Below are 22985 nucleotides of genomic sequence, written 5' to 3' on the forward strand. Positions count from 1 at the left end.
TGTGTATAACAGCCTGACCTTGCAACATAAGGGGCCAGCCTGTATATGGGGAGGCACTTTAGCATGTCATCTGTGAAGCAGACAGGACCACCTGTGGAAGTGGAAGGTGGTTAGTGGGAACATCTCACTGTCTCCAAGAAAGACTATTGTTTCTATGGGACCTAACGGCAGGATTTCAACACAAAGAACACCACAGTACACCATTGCAACAAACTTCAGAAATCAGACATGTAGAAAAAACACTAGTTTGTTCTCCCTTCTCTGAGAGTTGTGGAATAAGCCCAAGTTCCATCAAGGTAATAGGGAGACAGAGCTATTTATTTATTCCTTTAACTGGCTGGCTTTCTCCTGGTAGGTGTAATGACCCAAGAATGTCCAGCTGTGTCAGTTTTCTCAATATAATGGCATAATTATCCACTGTTAGACCCTTATTTTTGGTTTCCCTACCTGACAATTACAGTTTGAATATGAAGTGTTCCTGTAAAAAGGCTTACCTACTGAAAACTTGGTTTGCAGTTAGGAGGACTATGTGGAAGTGACTGGATAGGACCTGATAACTGGAGGAGTAGATGTGCCTTTGAGGGCTATTCCTTGTCCTTCCCACGACTCCACCCACAGTTCAACTGTTGTGAGATAACCAACTCTTTTCCACCACATGCTCCCTACCATGATGCTCTGCCTCATTACAGCCTGAAAGTAATGAAATTAGCCACTCCCTAAGTTGTTTATCTTGGGGACAAATACACAAAAAAGTATTCTTCAATTAGGCCTGAAGGCATACTATCATTTTCCCTCATACTATCCCTTCATGCATTCTTTTAAAAAGGGACAGAGGCAGGAAATAAAAATATTAAAAGGGAATTGGAACCTGAAACATTTTTCTCAGTTAACTTATTTATTGTCCTTGCTCTAAGTATTAGATTAAATTTTAAGAAAGCAGCACAGCATGTCCAGGATTAAGAGATATTTTAAGTTAGCGATTTAAAACTGATTTCATGTTGTTATCCATGTTGAACAAACTTTTGGGCTGAAACGATAACAGATTAACAAAATGTACTCTTGGCCAAGACTACACTGCAACATATTTTTTTCCTAAATGTGAGTGCTTGCCTTTGAAAAGATGAAGAAGCACTTTTCATGCCAGTTTCAAAACATGCTATTTTAGCTGGTTCAGAAAAGAAAGCTGTTGGAATACAAACCAGGCACTGTGACTGAAACTTTAAAACTAGATGAGGCAGGCTGTTCAGAAGTCAAAGATATGTCTTGTTTTACATGGGGGGGGGGCGTGAATGAGGGACACAGAGATAGACTGATAGATGATAGATACATAGATAATGGTAGATAGACAGATAAATAGACATAATACGTTTAAGGGACAACTTAGTGAAGAAAATAAATAAGCTTAATAGAACCAAAGGATCCACATGATATATGAAAGCTTCTTTTAGTCTGGATTAAGACAACTATAGTTTTCCCTTACCTCTTGGGATAATATTTGAGGACTGTCCAACACCTTTTCTCCTTCTAGAGTTTTAATAGATTGGTTAGTACATAACTAAGTATTCCTAAAGTAGATTGTAGCCAATTAATGTCTTCCAATAGTTTTTGAAAGTTGTTAAGTGTTTTTAAATTGTCTTGTCTAATGGACTTTGTGTGTGTGTGTGTGGTTTAACAACTGTTTTGGTCACTAGTTGTCCCAAATATCACAGTGTCTGATCTTTGTACCTTTTCAGGAGCAATAATAACCCCATTTTTATGTAGCATATCCTGACTCACATTATATACGTATTGTAACTTTTCCTCTTTGTAGGTGGCTAACAGGAGATCATCCATATGACAAATATAAGCCTGAGGAAAAACCTGCCTCATAGCTCTAAATACTTTCCTATATAGTATTGACACATAGTAGGGAAGTTTGTCATGTCTTAAGGTAATATATTCCTTTTTGGTATTATGATACCAAAGCTGAGGTTCTTTATGACTGAGGGAACAGAAAAGGTAAAGTGCACCTTATCATCAAGATGAATATGTATACTATAAAAGCAGTCTGTTAAATCCAAAACTCTTTAAGGCCAATCTTTAGGCAGAGGTAAGCTGGGCTGTAAAGCTCCCCTTGGCCACATGGTGGCACTAACATTCCATTAGTCAATCAACAATTTCCAGTTACAAGATTATTTTTAACAAACAGGAGAATTCCAAAGAGAAAAAGAGGGTTCTATGCAAAAATTCTTGAACTGCTCTCTGACTAACTGGTGAAGAGCTTGCAACTTTTCTTTAGAAAGGGGCCATTTACAGACTTCAGGCCACTGGCAGTGAGACCAGGATTTATCCCTATTGTGTGTACTGGCTTTTCAGAACCCATTCTCTTTGGATGGATACTTTGCTCAGCTTAGATATAGTAGGGAGAGCCTTAGTCCTTCCTTGAAGTAATGTGTCCTACCCTCTCTGAGGAGTGGATGGGGGAGGGGAGGGGAAGAGGGGAGGGAGTGGGAACTGGGATTGATATGTAAAAAAATTTAAAATAGTTTGTTTTCTTTTTAAAAAGATGAGAGAGAGAGGAGAGAGAAAGGAGAGAGAAAAAGAGAGGAGAGAGAGAGAAGAGAGAGAGAGTGGGGGGAGAGAGAGAGTGAAGAGAGAAAAAAGAGGAGAGAGAGAGAGAGAGAGGCCATTTACGTGTCCACACAGGCTCATTAGTTTTTCATGTAATTTTTCAGCGTCCCCTATATAAAATCTGATCCATGTTCATGATTTTTTCTCTGTGGGACTGTAAATTCAATAATTCCTTGCAACTCCAACTAATCCTTTTTTCCTTTTGATATCCCATTCTTTTCATTAGCCATTGAGCCTGTGAAGAATAGGTAGCATTAGAGGTGAGGATATAGATTTTTGTTTTACTTTGCTGTAAAAACGTCTCTTCCCCAAAGATTAATGGGAACATGAATAACTTAAGGCTGTAGAACTGCTCTTATCCCTTTTGGACCCATGCAGTGTAGTTTTGTAACATTTTTGTTTAATCTCCTTAGAGCTCATATGTAGTGAAATTTCATTTGTATTTTAATAAATAAAGCTTGCCTGAAGATCAGAGAGTAATACAGTCATGCTGTGTGCTTTTCTTTGGGGTTAAACAGCTGTGGGAACTGGGCAGGACACAAACCCCAACAAGCCGGCCCCAATCATGTTACAGACGGGTCTCTGAGCTTTTTTGATTTATAAATACTTCCCTTCTTGTTCATCCTTTGTGTTTAACACCTTTCTTTCTAGTTTCTAAGACATAAGCATAAATTATCAAATTGTGACTTTTGTTGTTTTTCCCCAGAGGCTTGCTATTCATTACCCTTCCTCATTAGTTTTTAGCTACACTTCTCAATTTGTTTTTCAACTTTAGTTCACACTACTTAAGAGTATTTTTGTTTGTTTCTTCTTGTGTCCATTTTTAGAAGAAAGTATTATTTTTAGTACCCGAGGAACTGAGAAAGAGCTTTTAATTAGCACTTTTGATTCTTTTTAAACTGGTGGGATTCTAGATTGAGTCTAGGCTTTCTTGCATAGTAGATAAGCACTCTAGCCCTGAGTAACTGGACTGCATAGTCTACTGTGCTTATTTCCTAGATGTAGTCTGTTCCTGTAGTAGTGCCCCACCCCCACATGCCACCAGCTGCCTCCAGTATGTATGTTGACTTTTGCTCTGTCTTCTTTACATCAAGTGTCAGACTATCTTGGGGGCAAAACCACTACTGTGGAAGTTAGTGATTTGCTGGGAGCAAATGAAAACTGATCCTCAAAGACTAAGTCTGTTTAGAAAGGAATGGGGCCTGGGAAAGGAAGAAGTGCTGTCATAAATTCTGTAGACAGAGGCCGTGTGATGGAGGAGGCAGGTCTGAACAGGCACATCCCTGGAAACAAAGCATAGAGCATTAGGAGGCTCAATCTCTTAACTGTTCTCTCAGGATCTCCACCAGTAGTTCCTCTGTATCCACAGGAAAAAAGTCACATGATTTCAACTTGACCAATCAGAAGAGCCAAGCCCACTTGGCCAGTGTGATTGGTTAATGCATGTGACCAATGAGGGTTCATAAATCTGGATTCACAGTTGGAAGTGGGGAGGATTGCTGAGACAGTTAGTGCAGTTTGACACCAGTGCAGAGAGTAGTAAGCAGCACCCCAGATTCATGAAGATGTTTCCTGGTCTCTGGCTAACAATCAGGTACAGCGCTGCCCAATGCTATCAGCCACTGCACTTCTCTCTTTCATGAGTCCTTCAATCAGCTTTGTTTTGTGGGTTGTCCAAGTCACTTTGGAATGGGTTTCATACAATTGCCCTCTGTTCATACTAGCAGGTTCAATGGAGAACCCCAATGCTGTGAAAGCCCAGAATTTTGAACTAATCCCAGGTCCTATGTAGCATTCTGTGGCTATCCCTGACCTCTTTCATATTTCTGATGGTTTCCCTTTTGTATTCAGATCCCCTGCCTTATCCACTGATACCAAATACTATAGAAAACATTGATATTTGTGGAGCTGGATTGTCTCATTTGAAGCATCTCTGGTTCTGTCTAATTTTATGGCAAAATGCTGTGTTTCTTTAGGACTGATTATGTTGCCCTAAATTCTTTTTATATGCTGTATTGTGAGTTTGTGCATGAGGAACTAATTTTACATTCCTGGATGAATCCACCTGATCCTGGGGCATGGTCTGTAGTGGCATTACATTTGCATTTTAATAAAAGCTTACCTGACTAACAAAGAGTAAAACAGCCACACTTATCAGGCTTACAGACCAGGCAGTGGTAACACACACTTTAACCTCAGTGGCCATACTAGTTGCCATAGAAACTGTGCAGTGCATGCCTTTAATCCCAGTGATGCATGCCTTTAATCCCAGCCCTAGAGAGGATTATAAAATGGGAGGAGACAGTTCTCATTCACAGTCTCATTCTGAGATGCCTGGAGGCAGGATCGCCATTTTGGACTGAGGTTGAGGTAAGAGCCAGTGGCTGGCTGCTCTACTTTTTGGAACTTTATGTTGAACTCCAATTTCTGTCTCTGAGATTTTATTAATTCTGCTTCAATGGCCTTTTAGATGCATTGCTGAATTGTGATGTTCATCAAGGAAATTATAATATTTTCTGCTTATAATGTTTTCATTTGGTTTTAGTATCAGTAATATTGACTTTGTAGAATGAATTTGGAATGTTCTTTCCCTTTCTGTTTTATGGAATAATCTGTGAAGCATTGATGTTAATTCTTCTTTTAATGTTCTGGTAGAATTTATCTGCTGGTCTGAATGGTCCTGGACTTTTCTTTATGGCAATTTTTTTCCATTAGTATTTCAATGTTGTCCCTAGTTATTGATCTATTTACATGATTTTGTTTTTCTTATCTAAATTTGGGTAGGTTGTATGATTCTAGGAATTGATCTATTTCTTCCAGATATTATAATTGACTAAATTTTTTTTTTCAAACTACTCCATAATGATCTTTTTTGGGATAATTGTATTTTAATCTCAACATTTCTCTCTTTCCTTTCAAGGTCTCCCATATATTCCATCCCACACTTCTTCAAATTTATAATGTCTTCTTTTCTATCGGTTGTTATTGCATGCACATATGTATTTGCATATAATATATCCCCAAATATCTGTTGAATCCATATAAAATGTTACATGTATGTGTGTTTGCATGGATGATCATTTGGCTCTGGATAACAAGTGGGCTACCTCTTTCACTCCCAGATTTACTCAGTTATTGTCGTAGGGTTGAGGCCTCATGGGCTTTTCTCCTTGCAGTTTGCATGTTCATTGGCATTCTTGTCCAGCTCACGTTTGTACTCTTATGTTGATGAGACTTTATGGGTATAGCTTTCTGAGCTCCTGCTGTTACTACAAGACACAAGTTGACAGCAAACTCCCTGATCCTCTGGCTCTAACAATCTTTCCACCTCCCACCCTCTGCCCCTTCCACAATGTTCCCTGAGTTTTTGTGGATGTATCCATTGAGACTGGGCTCTACAACTCTGAATATTGATTGGTTGAACTGGTTTTCTATGGTGGTCTCCATCTGTTTCAAAGAGAAGGTTTTTTTTTTTTTTAATGAGGGGTGAAGACTAAACTTATCTGTTGGTAAAAGGACACATTTGTAACTTGTTGTTAGGGATTGTGTTTGTTTAGTAACTTAGTGTTTGTAGATCTCCTCCAATAACCATGATTTTGCTAGCACTGATTAGTTAGCTAGGTTTCCCATACCAGACATGGTATCCTTCTTGTTGCCCAGGGTTTAAGACCAATTAAGAAACCATTGACTATGACCAAGGTGTGTGTGTGTGTGTGTGTGTGTGTGTGTGTGTGTGTGTGTGTCACTACTGCATCCATAGGGTTATCATGTCATGATGGTCACTGATACAGTTCATAGGTATCATAGCTAGGTAGGACTATTGGTTGCCTTTACATTTGGAAGTTTTCTTGGTACCTTCTGGTACCATGAATGCTAGTTCTTTGGGAGGGGAATTAAGGTTAATCTGAGCTCAAAGACCTCTGAGTCCTGTTTCTGAAGTGCATAGTATCTTCAGCAACATGGCCTTGCCTACCACCCCTGGATGGTAACCAAGGACAACAGCAATAGGCTATATATTTTGGGGTATTTTAGAATTCTTTTAGACAGTACTAGCCAACAACTCAAAAGAGGGCTTTTCATGTCTGTTGTTAGGGGTTTTGTTAGGTGGTCTTTGGTTCTTGGAAGGAATGCCATCAGCACAGATGAGAAAAGTTTATTACAACTAACCATGCATATTTATATACTGAATTATATATATTATAGGGTTTTAAGGTAAATAGTTAATAGTATGATTGATTGTGGCTTTTTCAGTGATCTTTATTGTTATCTCCCTCCCTCCTTCTTCTACATTTACCTCCCTTCTGTAAACAGAGACTGCACTTATGTTTCCCAGTCACCCAGACCCAAATAATCACACAAAAATGATGTTAATTATAACACTGCTTGGTTAAAAGCTCTGTCATATTTCTAGCTAGCTCTTCTATCTTAAATTAATCCATATTTTGTGTATATGTTAACCACATGGCTTAGCACCTTTTGTCAGTGAGGCATTCTCATGTTGCTTCTTCTGCATTGGGCTGGTGACTACAGACTGAGCCTTTCCTCTCCCCAGAATTCTCCTAGCCTGGTTGCCCCATCTATACTTCTTGCTTGGTTACTGGCCAATCAGTGTTTTATTAAACCAATATGAGTGACAAATTTTTACAGGGTACAAGAGCATTATCCCACAGCATTTCCCCTTTTTTCTTTTCAAAACAAGACCCCTCTCCCTAATGAGCCTCCCCCTTTTCCCATTTTCCCTAATGAGCTTCTTTTTTGCATTTAAAGCTTTAACTTTACATAACTTTTAAAAATTTTATTTTTTAAAACAATCTTTTTTAGTTTTAATATAAATCCTGGTTTCCCCTCCCTCCTCTCCTCACACTTCCCTCACCGTCCCCCACTCCACTCTGCATCCATTCCTCAGAGAGAATAAGGCCTCCCATGGGGAGTCAACAAAGTCTCTCCCCACTGTATCTAGGCTGAACAAGGTAACCCTTCATAGGGAATGGGCTCCCAGTAGCCAGTTCATATGCTAGGAATAAATCCTGGCCCCACTGTTATTGGCCCCACAAACTGCCCAAGCCATGCAGCTGTCAACCACATTCAGAGGGCCTAGTTTGGTCCTATGTAGGATCCCCAATTATTAGTCCAGAGTCAGTGAGATCCCACTAGCTTGGGTCGTGGGTTTTCCCATCATGGTCTTGACCCCTTTGCTCATATCACTCCTCTCTCTCTTTGACTGGACTTCAGGAGCTCAGCCCAGTCAGTAGCTGTGGATCTCTGCATCTGCTTCCATCAGCTACTGGATGAAGGTTCAGTGATGACATTTAAGGTTCAGGCACCCTCTCCATTATTGCTTAGCATCTGGGGTCATCCTAGTATAGTCCTGGGAATTTCCCTAGTGCCACATTTCTTGCTAACCCCATAATGGCTCCCTCTATCAAGATATCTCTTTCCTTGCTCTCCCTGTCTGTCCTTCCCCCAACTTGACTGTCCTGTTCCCTCATGTTCTCCTCTCCACTTCCCTTTCCACACTCTCTCTTCTTCCAATTTACTCAGGAGATTTTGTCTATTTCCCTTTCCCAGGGGGATATATGTATGTCCCTCTTAGGGTCCTTGATTTTAGTGTTAGCAGCTGTAACATCACCTTTATTCATGTCTAATTTTTAATAATTTGTATCTTCTCTCATTTGGTTAGTTTGAGTAAGGGTTTGTCAATTTTACTTATTTTTATAATGACCAACTCTTTGTTTCTTTGATCCTTTGTGATGTTCTTTTGGTTTCTATTTTATTAATTTCATCTCTGAAAGTTACTATGTATTGCCATTCACTGTTTTAGATTTAGTTTATTCTTTTGTTTCTGTGACTTTGGAGTACATAATTAGGTGAATTTTTGCTTTTATTTACATAGGAATTTGATGATTATGAACTTCTCTCATAGACTTACTTATAATTTTTTTAAATCTAGTATTGTGATTTTATACTGAGATAGACAGTATGTAACAGGAGGAGCGAGGAGGTAACAATGCACCAGGACCTGAAGGAAAGTTCCTCTGGGGAGGAGGTTCCCACAGATCATTACATGATCCTCGATACCCTTGGTATAGGCAGCTTTGCTGAAGTGAAACTTGCCTGTCACCTCCGTACAGACGTACAGGTTGCTCTGAAGATTATGGAAAAGGACAAAAAGAAAGCTACCTTGATCACAAATGAGGTAGATATCATGAAATTATTGAATCATCCTAATATAATTAAGCTGTTCCATGTTATGGAAACTACTCAGCATATCTATATGGTTATGGAACTGGCCTCTGGGGGTGACCTGGCAGGTCGTATAGTGGAGGTAGGCTCCATGCAGGAAGAGGAGGCCCAACACATCTTCACACAGATTGTATGTGCAGTTAAGTACTGCCACGAGAATAACATTGCACACAGGGACATCAAACCAGATAACATACTGTTAGATAGCAAAGGAAGTATCAAGCTGTGTGACTTTGGTCTGGCTACCAAAGTAACTGTGGGGCAGAAATTAAAGGTTTTCTGTGGTACCCTTCCATACTGTGCTCCAGAGCTTTTCAATGGCCAAGAATATGATCCCAAGACACCTGACATCTGGAGCATGGGAGTAGTTCTATATATCATGGTGACAGGGTACCTCCCATTCAAAGCAACAACATATAAAGACATGAAGGTGGAGATGAAAGATCCACATTACTACATCCCATCAAAGCTTCCAGAATACATCGTCAACCTCATTGTGAAGTTATTCACTATTGACTCTGAGCAGAGACCCAAGATACATGACATTATGAAACATCTGTGGCTCAAGGACAGTGAAGTACTTTTAAAATTATCATCTTCTTTGGAGATGCTCCCTAGAAAACCAAACCTCAATATTGTGTCAGCCATGCGGGTCATGGGCTACAGTCCCAAAGACATTAGAGACTCTTTACATAAAAAAAAATTTAATAACATCATGGCAACTTATTTAATATTAAAACACCAGTCATTCTTGAGAAGCAATATACATCATCAAATTAAACCTATGCAGTTTGATGTTGCCAGTACACCTTTATGTCTTTCCATGGCTCGCTTCTCCCTAAATGGCACAGGGAGTGATCCTGCTCTTCCAACTAACACCTTTCTGGCAAAACACAAGTTTCATGGCGATGACAAGATTGCAATGAAGGAGGGGAGCAGAAGGCTCAGCATGCCTGACATCCTGTGTTGTCAACAGAAGAGAACCATCTTTCCTAAAGTAGCTTCTGAATGTGGTCATGTAGCTGTTCATCTCATGAGAAGCATTATTCAGAAGAGATGTACGACCTCAAAGGTGGTGGCCTTAGGCAGCACATCCTCAAAAAATATTCTTTCTAGAAATGAGATTGCCCAGATGACACCACAGAGTAAAACCAACCCAAAAAACAGCTCATCTCCCCAGAACACATTGTCTATAATGAGCTCCATGGAGGCACCTCAAAGTGTCACAACCACAGGCACTCATCACAAGGAACTATACTCCACCAGTGCCCAGCCCCAGAGTGTGATCACAGCCTCTTCCCACAACATAAGGCGATGCTGGAAGAGGGTGAAGAGGAGAACGGTGAATTGTTTTCAAAGCCTGTGTTGCTGCCTCTTTCCCCAAAGGAGAAGCCATGCTTCCCAGAAGAAAGTGGCTCCAGTGGAATGGGAGAATGGAGTAACATAAAATGAGGTAGGTGGCGGACCAAAATATACCTCTATATTTTAGTTAATGAATTTTCTAATGTTCTTTGCAACTGACTTAGAATAGTTAAACATATTTATGGAATATGCAACTTGCACCTCAGATGGACAAAGCAACAGTTTCCTTATTATCTGGAACCTGAGAAAGTTGACCTGGACATAGACAACAGAAATGGTTACCAGTGGCTGTGGAGGCATTGACGAAGTGTTGACTAAAGGAAACAGATGTTCAGAAGGGAGGAATCAGGTAGGAAACTATGACACAGCAGGGTTGTAAATTAATAAGTACCATATAGTTCAGTTGACAAAAGTTACTTTCATATGTCTTTCTATTTTTAAGTGATGAAACATCATGGACACTGAGTCATGGAGTGGGAAATCAGCCTGTGTGGATTGAGACATCTGTAGCATGAACCAGGCAGAAAGTCCAGGAGACAATGTGCCTGCATGCCCAGCAAAGAGGCTCTGTCTAGCACAGAGAGGAGGTATACAAACAGATAGTTTTCTCCACCAGAAATCCAAGTCATCAGGATATTTAACTCAGGGCTGGTCTTCCATTTTATCTTCCGCATATTGGGAACATGCGTAAAAGGATGCCCAAAGCTGCCTGGGAGTTAGAATCCCTCCCAGCCCTGTCTTAGTTATTTTCTATTGCTTTGATAAAACAGCATTATCAATTGATTTTCTAGAAGAGGTTATAATTTCAGAGGGCTAGAGTCCATAATGATCATGACAGGGAGCTTGGAAGCGAACAGGCAGGCAGGGCTTTGGAGCAGTAGCTGAAAGTTTATATCTTGATAGACAAATGCAAGGAAGAAAGGGCTATCTGGGATGGAGTGGACTTTTAAAAACTCAAAGCCTACTCCCAGTGACACAACTCCTCCAACAAAGCCATATTTCCTAATTTTTGTCAGACAGTTCCACCAACTGGGGAACCAAGTACTGAAATATATTAGGCTATGGGGGTCATTAGTCCCATATAGGGGGTAACCTCAAATGTTTGATAGGACAATTGCCCTATCTTGCTCTATTATATTTCCCTTCATATCTCTGGGCCAGGGCTTGAGGAAAGAAAAGAGGGCTTCTCACATGAGGAAAGAGTTCTTCTGCCAGAGTGACTATCACAATCTACCCACTTTTCCCAGGACAGGTTAACCAGATTGAGAATGTAGTCCCCAAATAGCCCATGCTCCAAGCTGGTGCTCACTTGGTGTCCATCTCTACAGTGATTATATTTGAATTCACATGGTGTATGTTGTGAGTCCTCTTTATTATCTTTAGAAAAGCCTTTTTCCCTTTAGAGCTTCAGTTTCTTCCATGAAGACAGTCTGACAGCAGCTTTGCTCACAGCTGTGCTAAGCTAGAAGCACAATCTTAGGCGAGGCCTTGGTCCCACACCAGACACTCACTGTGAGATGCTACAGTTGTCGATGATGACTGTGGAACCTAGGCTCCCAGTGTGACCAGGTTGGTAGATGACCTCCATGGAGTAAGCATAAGAAGCAAGATAATATATAATTAGCAGACGGTGAGATTTTTGTGTTGTGCAGCCTCCTGACATCCTTTTCAAGATGAGTAAATCCCAGGGCCCAACAGTATCTCCAGAGAGAGCTACATCCTCTTGTCCTTCAGTCTCCCCTGGCTACTGTTGGTTTAGCCTCCTATATCCCTCGTCCTCCTTCCTTAATCTCATCCCTAGAGAGAGCTGGTTCAGTGAGTCAGAAGAGGAAGGCACACTTTTGTGTAGGGAGGGTTGGCTGGGAATATGAGTAAAGACTGTGCAGCCATGAACACTTTAGCCTGAGATGTTGACATTGAGAAAGAAAACCTGTGTCTCAGGTGCAAAGCTACTGCTCATCTCTAAGGACAGCTTTTGACCCCTGGATTAAAGCATCCCTATAGTCTCTAGAGGAGAGAGTACCATGGGTCTAGTCACTCCCACCCAAATCCTACAGTAGTCAGCACGGCCTAAATGATAGTAGTGTATTTGGGATGACAAGTGGAAAGGACAAATAATGTGTTCAAAATGGCTTGATACCTAGAATTTTTTATGGGGTGTTTAGGAGAGCTCCTGTTAAACCTGCTAGATAGCAGTACATGTAAAGCTACATAGAAGGATAAATATCTAGTCTAGAGTCTGGGACGTCAATGGTGTAAGTGGCTAGCCATCAAATCTCAGGGACTAGAGGTGTGAAGGGTCTATTAGTTCTTAATATGTAGAATATGTAGGATGGTATCAGTAATATCCAACATGGCCTGATAAATATTAGTGTATGTTGGGCAACAATGGGAGTATGTTTGAAACAGCCAACAGTACTATATATGGGATAAGAGCATGGGTCCAGCTGGCTTTGACATATAGGGCTTTATGGGCAATTGCAGCAGGTGGAGGTATTACCAATGAAGGCTGACACCTAGAATTTTGTATCTGGATAAAACAGGAAGGTGTTCAACAGGGTTTGAAAACTGGCAGCATAAGTTGGGTAGCAGATCACTACTTCCTAGCAGTATGTGTGAAGCATTGCTGGTGGTAGGGATGCCCATCTGGATCTCATATCTTGCAGTGTATATGATATGTCAGATGGGGATTTGTCTACAGAGGTCTGAACCTAGCAGTGTGTGTGGTTGGGTTCTTTGCTAGGGTACAGAGCACCCAACAGGTTGTTGACAACAGGTGTGGCCAGACCTACAGCATTTCTGCTGCCTACTGCCACTGGGGATCTTGCAGCATTTTTTAAAAAAAGAACAACAGAGTATAGTTACTTGGTGTTTTCAACATTAAGGTAGATCTGCTCCACTTTGACCAAAGGCCAGAGAATTCAAGTGTATTCCTGCTCCTTCATTTTAAAAGAGGAGGTTTGACTTAGGGAGTGGCTGCCTACAGGATACTTGGTCTAAGGTGTATTCGCTGCATATCCTGCCCAAAACATCAGAATACTTAACTCAGGAAATAGTGACTCGATGATTCAAGTATTGAAGCAAGTAACTGTTCTGGTTGTCCTTTGTGTCATGTGAAAGCAGTCTTTTGCTTTCTTTACCCCCATTGGATTGGGGGTATATAAGCATATGGAAAATAAATGCAGGCTGATTCGTTATTTAGTATTCCCTGAGTTGCCCTCTTGGTACTATTCTATGTCTTTGTATTACTTTTGTGTCTCTGTCTATTCTGTCCAACATTTCTATTCCACATGACCCTACTCTGGAACATACAATCTTGTTGGGGCTGGACCCCGACAATACCTTCATTGTCACACCACATATACTGCTAGTTTTCAAACTATGTCAGACACACACCTGCTGCTTCCCTAAATAAATTTCTACATATTAGACATTCCAGCCAAGTCCCTGAGTCAATACCTCACATACAACACTAGATATAAAACCCTATAAGATACCCTCCAACTCTCACAGCCAACCCACATAAAGTTTGTTATTAAACCTTAGTCTAATCCCCCACTTATACTGCTATATATTAGTTCCAGCTGGACACTTCCCTTCTTCCCATGCAAAATGATAAATACCAGATCATACTGGACTCCCCTACTCCCCTAAAGCTGCCATCCCACATATACAGCTAGGTTTCAGGACTTTCTAGACAAACCTTTGCACCATCATCAAAACCCCATATACACTTGATCCCTAGCCACTGCTGGGTGACTCCACTTGGTGCAGCAGTAGTTGGGTGATATTCAAAAGGGCCTGACACTTAACAGTATATGTGATATAGAAGATGACGAGGGTGCCCAATAAAGACAGCAGGTGCTGGGGATATCATGTAGGGTCTGAAAACTAACATTATTTATAGGGCACTGTCAGATTTATAGTAAATTTATAGATTTATAGTAAATTTATATATATTATGATAGATTTATAGTAAATTTATATATATTATAATAGATTTATAGTAAATTTATAGTAAACTGTAGATTTATAGTAAATCTGACACCTAAAGCTTATATAAAGTATGTACAACATGGGCCAAAACTATTAATATAAATTAGTCAGCAACAGTGGATAGTTGATGTCTGGGAAGGTCTGACACCAAGTAATATATATATGGAACAATGGCAAGTTTGTTCTGAAGGTCCTGATACCTTGAAGTTGGTTCTGGTTGAGATAGAGGACAAGTTGTTCAGTAGTACCTCATACTTAGTTATAGTTATGGGATGGGGAATGCCATCGGGTAAGAGTGTCCAGAAGGACCTATTACTGAGCAGTGTGTATCTGTTGGCAGTGAAGGGTGGAAGGGATACCTAGTAATCTATGTATATCAGGCAGGGAAGGCAGTGTGTAAAGGTTCTGATACCTAACAGTGCACCTGGAGTATGAAGGCTGTGCAATAGAACCTGGTCTCCAGCAGTTTAGTGGAATATTAGCAGAGAATGAGGGTATCCAGCAAGTCCGATCTATGCAGAGTGTGTGGGGTGAGGTTCGGAGTCCAATAGTATGTGATAAATAATAGTGTATGGGGGCTTCAGGAGTGTGTGTCCTAATAACTAGTTATGTATGTAGGGTTTTGGTGTCAGGGGTTTGGGGTTGATTAACAAGGCCAGATATATAGCTATGTATGTAACATGGAAGATTGGCCTGGTACCTTACACTGTCTGTGTGGCATCAGGTAGAGATATAGTGCAGTTAGGTCTGATACTTAGAAGTTTATATGTGATGACAAGGAGTACATTGTATTGCCTGAAAACTTGTAGTGCATTTGGGGCAGTAATAGGGTTGGAGAGCATACCCAACAGGGCGTGATTCATACTTATATGGGTGAAGGAAAGGGTTCTAGGAAGACTTAGGTGAGGGAAGGCACTGTTTTTCAGGGCCTTATATATAGCACTTTCTGTGTAGGGAAGTGAGATTGTCCAGAGGGACCTATAACATAGCAGTGTATGAGAGATATCAGGGGGATTAATTATACACTGGGGCCCAATTTCTAGCAGTGTATATGGAGATTTGCAGTGGACCCAGGCTTGGTAAGGGCTTATACCTCATGGTATATTGATGTGGTGGGTCAGGGGATATTCTGCAGGATTTGAACCTGGCAGTGTATGTGGGGTTTTGCCTGGGGTCAGAGTGTGCATCGAGGCATGATAGTTAGTAGTGTATTTCTATTGGAAGCAGAGACATGAGGTTTTTCAGTAAAGTCTGATAACTAGTGTTGTAAGTTTTACAGCAAATTTGGTGGGTGCTCAATGGGGCCTGACACATTAAAGTTTATGTGGGACATCAGAAGACAGGTCATAAGCATGGCATAAAAACCAGCAAAGCAATTTGGGTCAGCAACAGATAAAGTCATGTCCAGCACATATAAACTTATAAGCTTTACTCCTTGTTGCTCCCACCCCACATACACCGGTAGGTATCAGGTCCTGCTGGGCACCCCCTTCCAGCCCTGTTGTGAATACTGTTACGAATCAGATCCCACTGGATTCCTGCCCACCACTTCACATATTATGGTAGGTATCAGGCCTTGCTGGGCATATCCCCTTGCTCATTTCAGCATTCATAAATACAATGATTCGTGTCATGTCAGAACCCTCAATCCAACCTGCCCTATGCTTCTGTCCTATATGCAATACTCTGTATCACACCCTGCTGAGCATCACTCATTTTCACTGTATATACATTATTAAATTTAGACTTTACTAGATACCTAACTGACATCCATATACACATCTAGAGTTTAGGGCTTAGACACCAGACTAGTTCTCAGCTTATACTCCTAGGCAATACCAGCCACAACTGTAAAAACAATGTTAAGTAAGTATGTGGATCTTTCCTTTGTCCATAAATAAGGTGCTAGAAATCAGGACCTGTTGGACATTTCTTCCCCTCATTGCTACCCTACATACATTGCTAGTTTTCAGGTCATGCTGGCCACCCCTTTGTTGTTACCACATATAAATATCTAGGTTCCAACTTTTCAGCCGTGGGTATCAGACCCTCCAGTCACCCTCACATCCCACTGTCAGTCCATGTATATTGTAAAGTGATGCTAGAAAATTTGAAAGATTGTCCTACCCTGTTTGGGCAAGGTTTGGCAGAGTTTTTGCTTGTATCCTGCTTGTCCAGTTTAGACAGTGTGCATACTGTTAGTAGTTGAGGCAAGGGAAGTTCTTTGTCCAAAGGTCAGTTTTGCAAAGAAGAAAACAAGCTCTAAGTGGAGTGTCTTCAGTGCCCAACATTCTCTCAAGAATAGATCAATGCTGCCAAAAGCAATTGTGTCTCACATCAACAGAATCCTGAGTTATTTAAATGTCATATCCTATAGTTCTTTGAAGTGCTTGAAGATTATGTTTCTATGTGGAGTACAATATCTGTGCATCTATAGAACCTGGCTAGCCTAACTATAAGTATGGCAAACATGGGTGACTATTGATGTCTAATTCTTAATACCTGATTAGCTTAAAGACTAAAGTTTCACATTATAAAATTAAACAACCTTTAAATAGATGTGCAGCAAATGAAGACAATGACCCCCAAATGTAAACAATATATATAATTTTCTCGATCAGAAGTAGAAGTGTATAGTGCAATATAATAAATATATCCTAAATTGCATCAATTTACAAAATACCTTTTTTTTTTTTTAGCTTTTTTAAAATTTACTTTTTTGGTCTTTTTTAGACAAGGTTTCTCTGTAGCTTTGGTGCCTATCCTAGAACTAGCTTCTATAGATCAGGCTGGCCTTGAACTCACAGAGATCCACCTGCCTCTGCCTCCCAAGTGCTGGGATCAAAGGTGTGTACTACCACTGCCTGGTTTAAATTTATTTTTTTTTTTAAAAAAAGAAAGCAAACTATTGTTTTTCATGTTACATGTTTTTCATGTTGGGGCAACTAACTTTTGCTAGGGTCTAGAGTATCTCAGTCCCTCCCCTCCTCCTGTTCCCTCCATCTTTCTTCCACCCCACCCCACATCCACTCCTCAGAGAGGGTAAGGCTTCCCATGGGAAATCAACAAAATCTAGCACATTGTTTTGAGGCAAGACCAAGTCCCTCCTCACTATACTTAGGCTGAGCAAGGTATCCCTCCAAAGAGAATGGGTTCTATAAACCAGTACAAGCAGTAGGGATAAATCCTGGTGCCACTGCCAGTGGCCCCACAGTCTGCCCCAGAAATACCTGATTGCAAGCCCCCATGAAATGGCCATTTGAACCTCCCCAAAGGTGTCTCTACCAACAGGTTGAGTACCACTGTATAAGCGAGAGGTCATTTGTGCTGCTGATATCTGTCCCAATGCAACTCCAGGTATCATGTCAGACTCTCTAGGCAGGAGAATTGATTGAGTCCAAGTCAAGAGTACTCCAAAACTAAAGAGGTTTGAGTTGGCAACCAGATCACAGAGGGAATAAAAAGGAAAGTTCCCTGAGGAACATGAAGTGAGGTAAGGGGGAAATGGAAAATGGAGCAGCAGTCTCAAACAGAGGTCACTGGTGTGGCTTGGAGAAAGGAGAAGGAGGAACTGAGGGCTCACCTTTCTCTCTGTCCTCACAAACCCTCTATGACTCTCCCCTGCTCTGTGATGCATACCTGGGCCTAAGGTGAGTCTCATACAACCTCAGAACTCAGATGCCTTAGGCAGCCATGTGATTTAGTCTATGGAGAACGTCTTCTTTTTTGTAAATAGATATATTAAAATATGGCTAGACTTTGGAGCCGGGCGGTGGTGGCGCACGCCTTTAATCCCAGCACTCGGGAGGCAGAGGCAGGCAGATCTCTGTGAGTTCGAGACCAGCCTGGTCTCCAAAACCACAGAGAAACCTTGTCTCGAAAAACCAAATATATATATCAGATATCTTTCTGAGTGGAGTTGGGTTTATTCTTCTATACCTATGGTATTTGATATTGAAACCATTCTTACCACCGCCTTGGAAAAATCAGGACATCAAAAAAGGTGAGGATGTATGGTGAACCCCATAAGCATTGCTACAATGCCAAATGAGTTACTATATGAGTTTGGCTATCTGCCAGAGCCCTGCCTGAGATGGGATACTGTAGGGAGTAAAGAACACTGATTTCCTAGGGCATTAGTCTTGCCAGAAGAGGAAAACAGGACTAAAGTTTTCATCAAGATCTTCAGTCTACTACTCTGGGTACGGATAAGAGTTCTAGACCAAAAAGATATAAAATACTGATTCCCTGTCTCAAAGGATTAGTTCTAGAAGGTGGATACTCTGAAGGAGAATAGCTTCTCTCAATGCTCAGTCCCAGGCTCCATTCTCATCCTGCATGTACATTCACCCAGCTACCCTCCAAGTTGGGCTGGTCAGGGAAGCAGTGCTGGCTGAGTGGAGCCCTTGAGCAGAACCTGAAACCTGAGCTTTGTCCCACAGGACAAAGGAGTCTCAAAGAGAGCACCGATGTTGCTGCTGTCCTCAAATTTTTGACTGATAATCACAAATGTGGCTCTTACAGACAAAATTTTTCTTTAATTTCCCAAATAAGGGAAGACAAAATGGTCACCTCTGAAAGTTAACTCAGGGGAGAACTAAATTTCATTCATTGAATACGTATCGTAATATTCTTGGTTTATGAAATCTGTGTTTCTTCAGAAAAGAAGCAGCAGGAAAAAAATTACAATGCCTTGTTCATTTTTCTATGTCCATAGCAGCAGAGCACAGCTAAGAAAGGAAGCAGGAGATCATTTAAAGGTAGGTTCCTATCTGTTGGGCATCTTCTTCCCAGTTTCCCATCCTGTCATTTCTATAAGGTACTAGGTCTATGATCTGAAGATGGAAAGTTCCCAGACAGTCTCTCAGGAAATAGTTTTCAAAGGAGAGACTCACAGAAAGACAACATGGGAGATACGCTGGAGTTGATTCTCTGCTCTACTGTGGGCAAGAAGCTCCAGGTGCCATCTGGACAATGGGTGCTACAAATGCAATGAGCACTGATCATGTCCAGGGAGGACAATGCATGTTTTTTTGGAGGGGTTGTTTGGTTGGCTTTTGGGGGACACAAGCTCTTGCCTCCTGATATTATTGGTATGCTTGACACCTGGGTGCTTAGATACCTCTGAGGAAACTAAGACTTGTGTGCTCTACATGGTGGTTCTGAGCATCATCACATGGGACAAAGTACATGAAGGTACTTTTTACATGAAACCACATACATGTGAACCTTCTTAATGACAATCTGATCTTGTGTACTTGATCTTGGTACTTTTAGACTTTACTAGCTTAAGTATTTTCCTTAAAGGGACTCATGTGTGACCATCATGTTTCTACATTACTTTCCTTCAACTAATACCTCTACTTACCCAGGTTGTAGAACTACCCAGAGACAAACACAGGAATGGAGGAAGCTGCTGTCTGTTGTGCAAAGGTGATTCTTCCCCCTTTCCTGGACATCATGGGGAATTTTCACAGCTTGTTCTTGTCATGGGAGGAATAGTCAATGGGAAAATATACAAAAGATTGTGGAAAGAGGCTATAGTAGCTCTGGAAGGTGTGGGTGGCATAAAAATGAATAGATATACAGGCTTTGGGTATCTCCACCACAGCTAGGCCAGTAGGCCTTGTTTCAATATTGGTCTTTACAACAGAATTGAAATTTCTATCTCCTGCAGCCCCCTCGGTGAGCTGCATGATCACGCCCACTTCTGACACCTACTATATCCAGATTCTTCCTGTGATGTGTGTAATGGAACAACTGTTAAGATTAGTCACCTGCTTTTTCAGATCACCCTTGAAGATGGTGCTGCCTCTGCCTCCAGTATGGATTCTACCTCAGTGTCTGAGTCCAAGACCTCGTTGACTCTGTCCCTTCCCCTCTCAGAAAATCCTTCAGGAAATCCAATTTCAGACCCTCCACATGAACTATCTCTACATTCTTCCTCCATCATTTCACCTTAACAGAGTGCCCACTTAAAAGACACACTTTCTGCCTCATCACTGGGTGACTCTGTACCATCAGAATCTATTCCTCCTGTGAGTGCTAAATTCTGTCTAGACCATGATTCTCTCCATCCATGTGCCACTTTCCCTCCTCCACAACAACATGCCACCCAGGAAACAGAACTGCTTCTCCAACCAACAACTGTTCTATCTCTGGTGGGCAGCCCTAGGGAGCTGTTTACTATTCCAACAAACAAGGGCATTTGCAGTTCAAGGCATGCAATGTCAGAATTTATTCAGCAGCAGACTGATACTGGCAGCTCTTTCCAGTTGGAGCCAGAACATTTGGTTAACCAGGAGTTTCTTGACCTCCATTCTTCTGAATCTTACTTATGGGCAAACAACACAACCAGCCTTAAATTACCTGGAAATCTTTCCTTTTCCAACCTTGATTCCATGGTACTGCTTGAGAGACAAGATCAAAAGATGCCTGATTCATTTAAAACTTGGGAGAAGATCCAAGAATCTGATCAGCAGAACTTTCCAGTTTCCCATGCTTTGGGGAGCTGCAAAGGTAAATCAGGGAGACTTCAAATGCACCAGCAGTCTCCCCCACCCCCATCTCAAGACCTCTGAAGATCAGTTAGAGCCTAAACATACACAGTTTTTCTGGAACATCCCTTCTCTACACAGTGAGTCCATGAACTCTGTTGCTCCTGTGTGGGCTGACAGTTCCTTGACCTCTGGATGCTTCAACAGATTCTCAGATTCTACAGTGCTTACTAACCACACACTATTGTCCTTTCCTGAGAGTCAACCACAGAACTTGCCCCAAATTCTGTCCACATCTCAGTCCCAACCTGTCCCTCTTGCCAAGACCCAGACCCAGCTTCAACACCCAATTCCAGTGCTGCCACCTTCTCTGCTATCCCAGCTTAGAATCTGTGGAGTGTATTTTCACAGACCCCAGGATAAAGCACAACCTCTTGAGGCATCTTCAATCCACTGCCTAGAATACAACATCTTGAAAAAGGTGCAGGAAAGAGTGTGGGGCTTACCCACTGTGGTCAAAAAATCCCAGGAAGAATTTTGTCCCCCACCTCCCATCCTGCAGCCTTCTAAGACCCGTGCTCCCAGGCCCATCTCTCTTGGAAATTTCCCCCTCACCAGTGAGCTCCGGAAGAAACTTGAGCACCACCTTCGAAAGAGGCTCATTCTACAACGCTGGGGCCTACCCCAGAGGATTCGTAACTCTCTGTCATGGATGAATCGTTGAGCAGAACTTTCAGAGGCATCTTCATCTACAAGCAACTATGGGCTTTCATGGATCTCTTTCTTTAGGCAACAGGGCAGTAAAAGACCCACACAACATTGTATTGAACAAACCTGAAAGCTTCTCAGCAAGACAATCGGGGAGAAACTGTTAAAGGCAAAGGGACATAGCCTAGAGACTGTTCAAAAACACCAACTATGGAGCAATAGCAAGGGCACTCCAGATAATGGCCTGCAGTCTGACTGTTAGACAGTCCTACAACGCCACCCAGGCAGTCTGTCAGGTAAACCTTCAGGGACCTCACGGGTGAGCCAATGTCAGGAAAAATTTGAAACTGCGCTGCAAAAGCCTTTGGTGAGTCATCTCAATGAAACCAATAAGGGTCAGAGAGCTGGCACAGCGTCCAGAGCAGGGCACTGTCCTCTCCCTTTTACCTCATGTGTGGAAAATGAAGAACACGAGGCTCAGAGACAGTCACGTTCTGATAACAAGGACAGACATGCCAAGAGCACACACACAATGACAAAGCCTGTTCTGCACCAGGCATCCATGGTCTTACACAACACCAGCATGAAAGAGTCAGAGGGCAGTAAACACAGCCCAGATGTGCCCAGAATATCCACTGAGGCTACCCCTGCACCATTGGGGAAGCACCTGGAATGCTTCTCAGGTGCAGCAGGTTCACTGGTCCACAACAGGGCTTAGTGTGAAACAGCAACAGGAACCATGGATGCATTCATTCATATGTCTTAGACAAGTGCCAGAACAAGGACTTCCCTCTATCTGCCAAGAAGGCACATTTTGCCCTGCAAAACAGGAGAGCTTGGTGCAGGTGATGCTTTCACTGACAAAAAAAGGGGGGGGGATACAGTAGCAGACAGATCCATAAATTACAGAAATGTGTGGCTATGTGGCTTTACAGAAGAAGCTACTGTGTCAGAAGCAGTACCCAGTACCCACCCATGCCTCACAGTAGCCAGAGCCTCACTGATATCTCATCTATAGGTATCATTTGGGTCAGGTACCTTCAGTTGCTCCCTTTGGTTGTAAGCTCTGGGTCAGGAAGCTCATCTCAATTTTACAAGCAGAAAACACTTTTCCTGAATTCCTATCAGAAAAATAATTTCTCTACTCCTCAGTATTCCATCCTTTATTTACAATACTGATTGCCCCAACAAATGTTGTGAAAAGGTGTGTCTGTGCTTGCCCATGGGGCTTGTCTTCCAGGCAATAGGACTTGTGCTCAGGAGAAAGGACAAGTCAGTTTTGCTCTCACTTATTTCCTCTTCGGGCTACTGAAATGTGACTTGATTCTCTGAGGTTCTTTTTGAACAACGAGTCGGGTATGTCCCTAACAGAACTTTCAGTCTCTGGTGATTTGGGGAGTAGCTCTGATTCCCATCTCTTATCTTAGCCTTGTTGCCAACATATGGCAGCCACACCTTCTCCCTCATTGACTTTCATATCCTTGAGAGCAGAGGTCTCCCTAACTAGGTTGTGTCACCTATAAAGAACAAGTATTCTTGTGAGATTTTTAGGATGATTTTGTCATTTTT

General features: G+C 41.7%; 1 protein-coding gene across 1 annotated transcript; it reads left to right on the forward strand.

Moving 5' to 3' along the window:
* The first annotated feature begins 8617 nt into the window (after window positions 1-8617).
* Window positions 8618-22134, forward strand: LOC126502616 (spermatogenesis-associated protein 31D4-like). The gene is given in 6 exon segments (XM_050143774.1): window positions 8618-9911; window positions 18113-18222; window positions 18929-18971; window positions 19584-19644; window positions 19889-20765; window positions 20767-22134. Coding segments are annotated over 6 exon segments (3753 nt in total).
* Window positions 22135-22985: the final 851 nt, after the last annotated feature.

The sequence above is a fragment of the Alexandromys fortis genome, unplaced genomic scaffold (genome assembly GCF_014885135.2).
Source record: "Alexandromys fortis isolate MF-2015 unplaced genomic scaffold, M_Fortis_MF-2015_v1.1 scaffold_1, whole genome shotgun sequence".
Classification (NCBI taxonomy): Eukaryota; Metazoa; Chordata; class Mammalia; order Rodentia; family Cricetidae; genus Alexandromys; species Alexandromys fortis.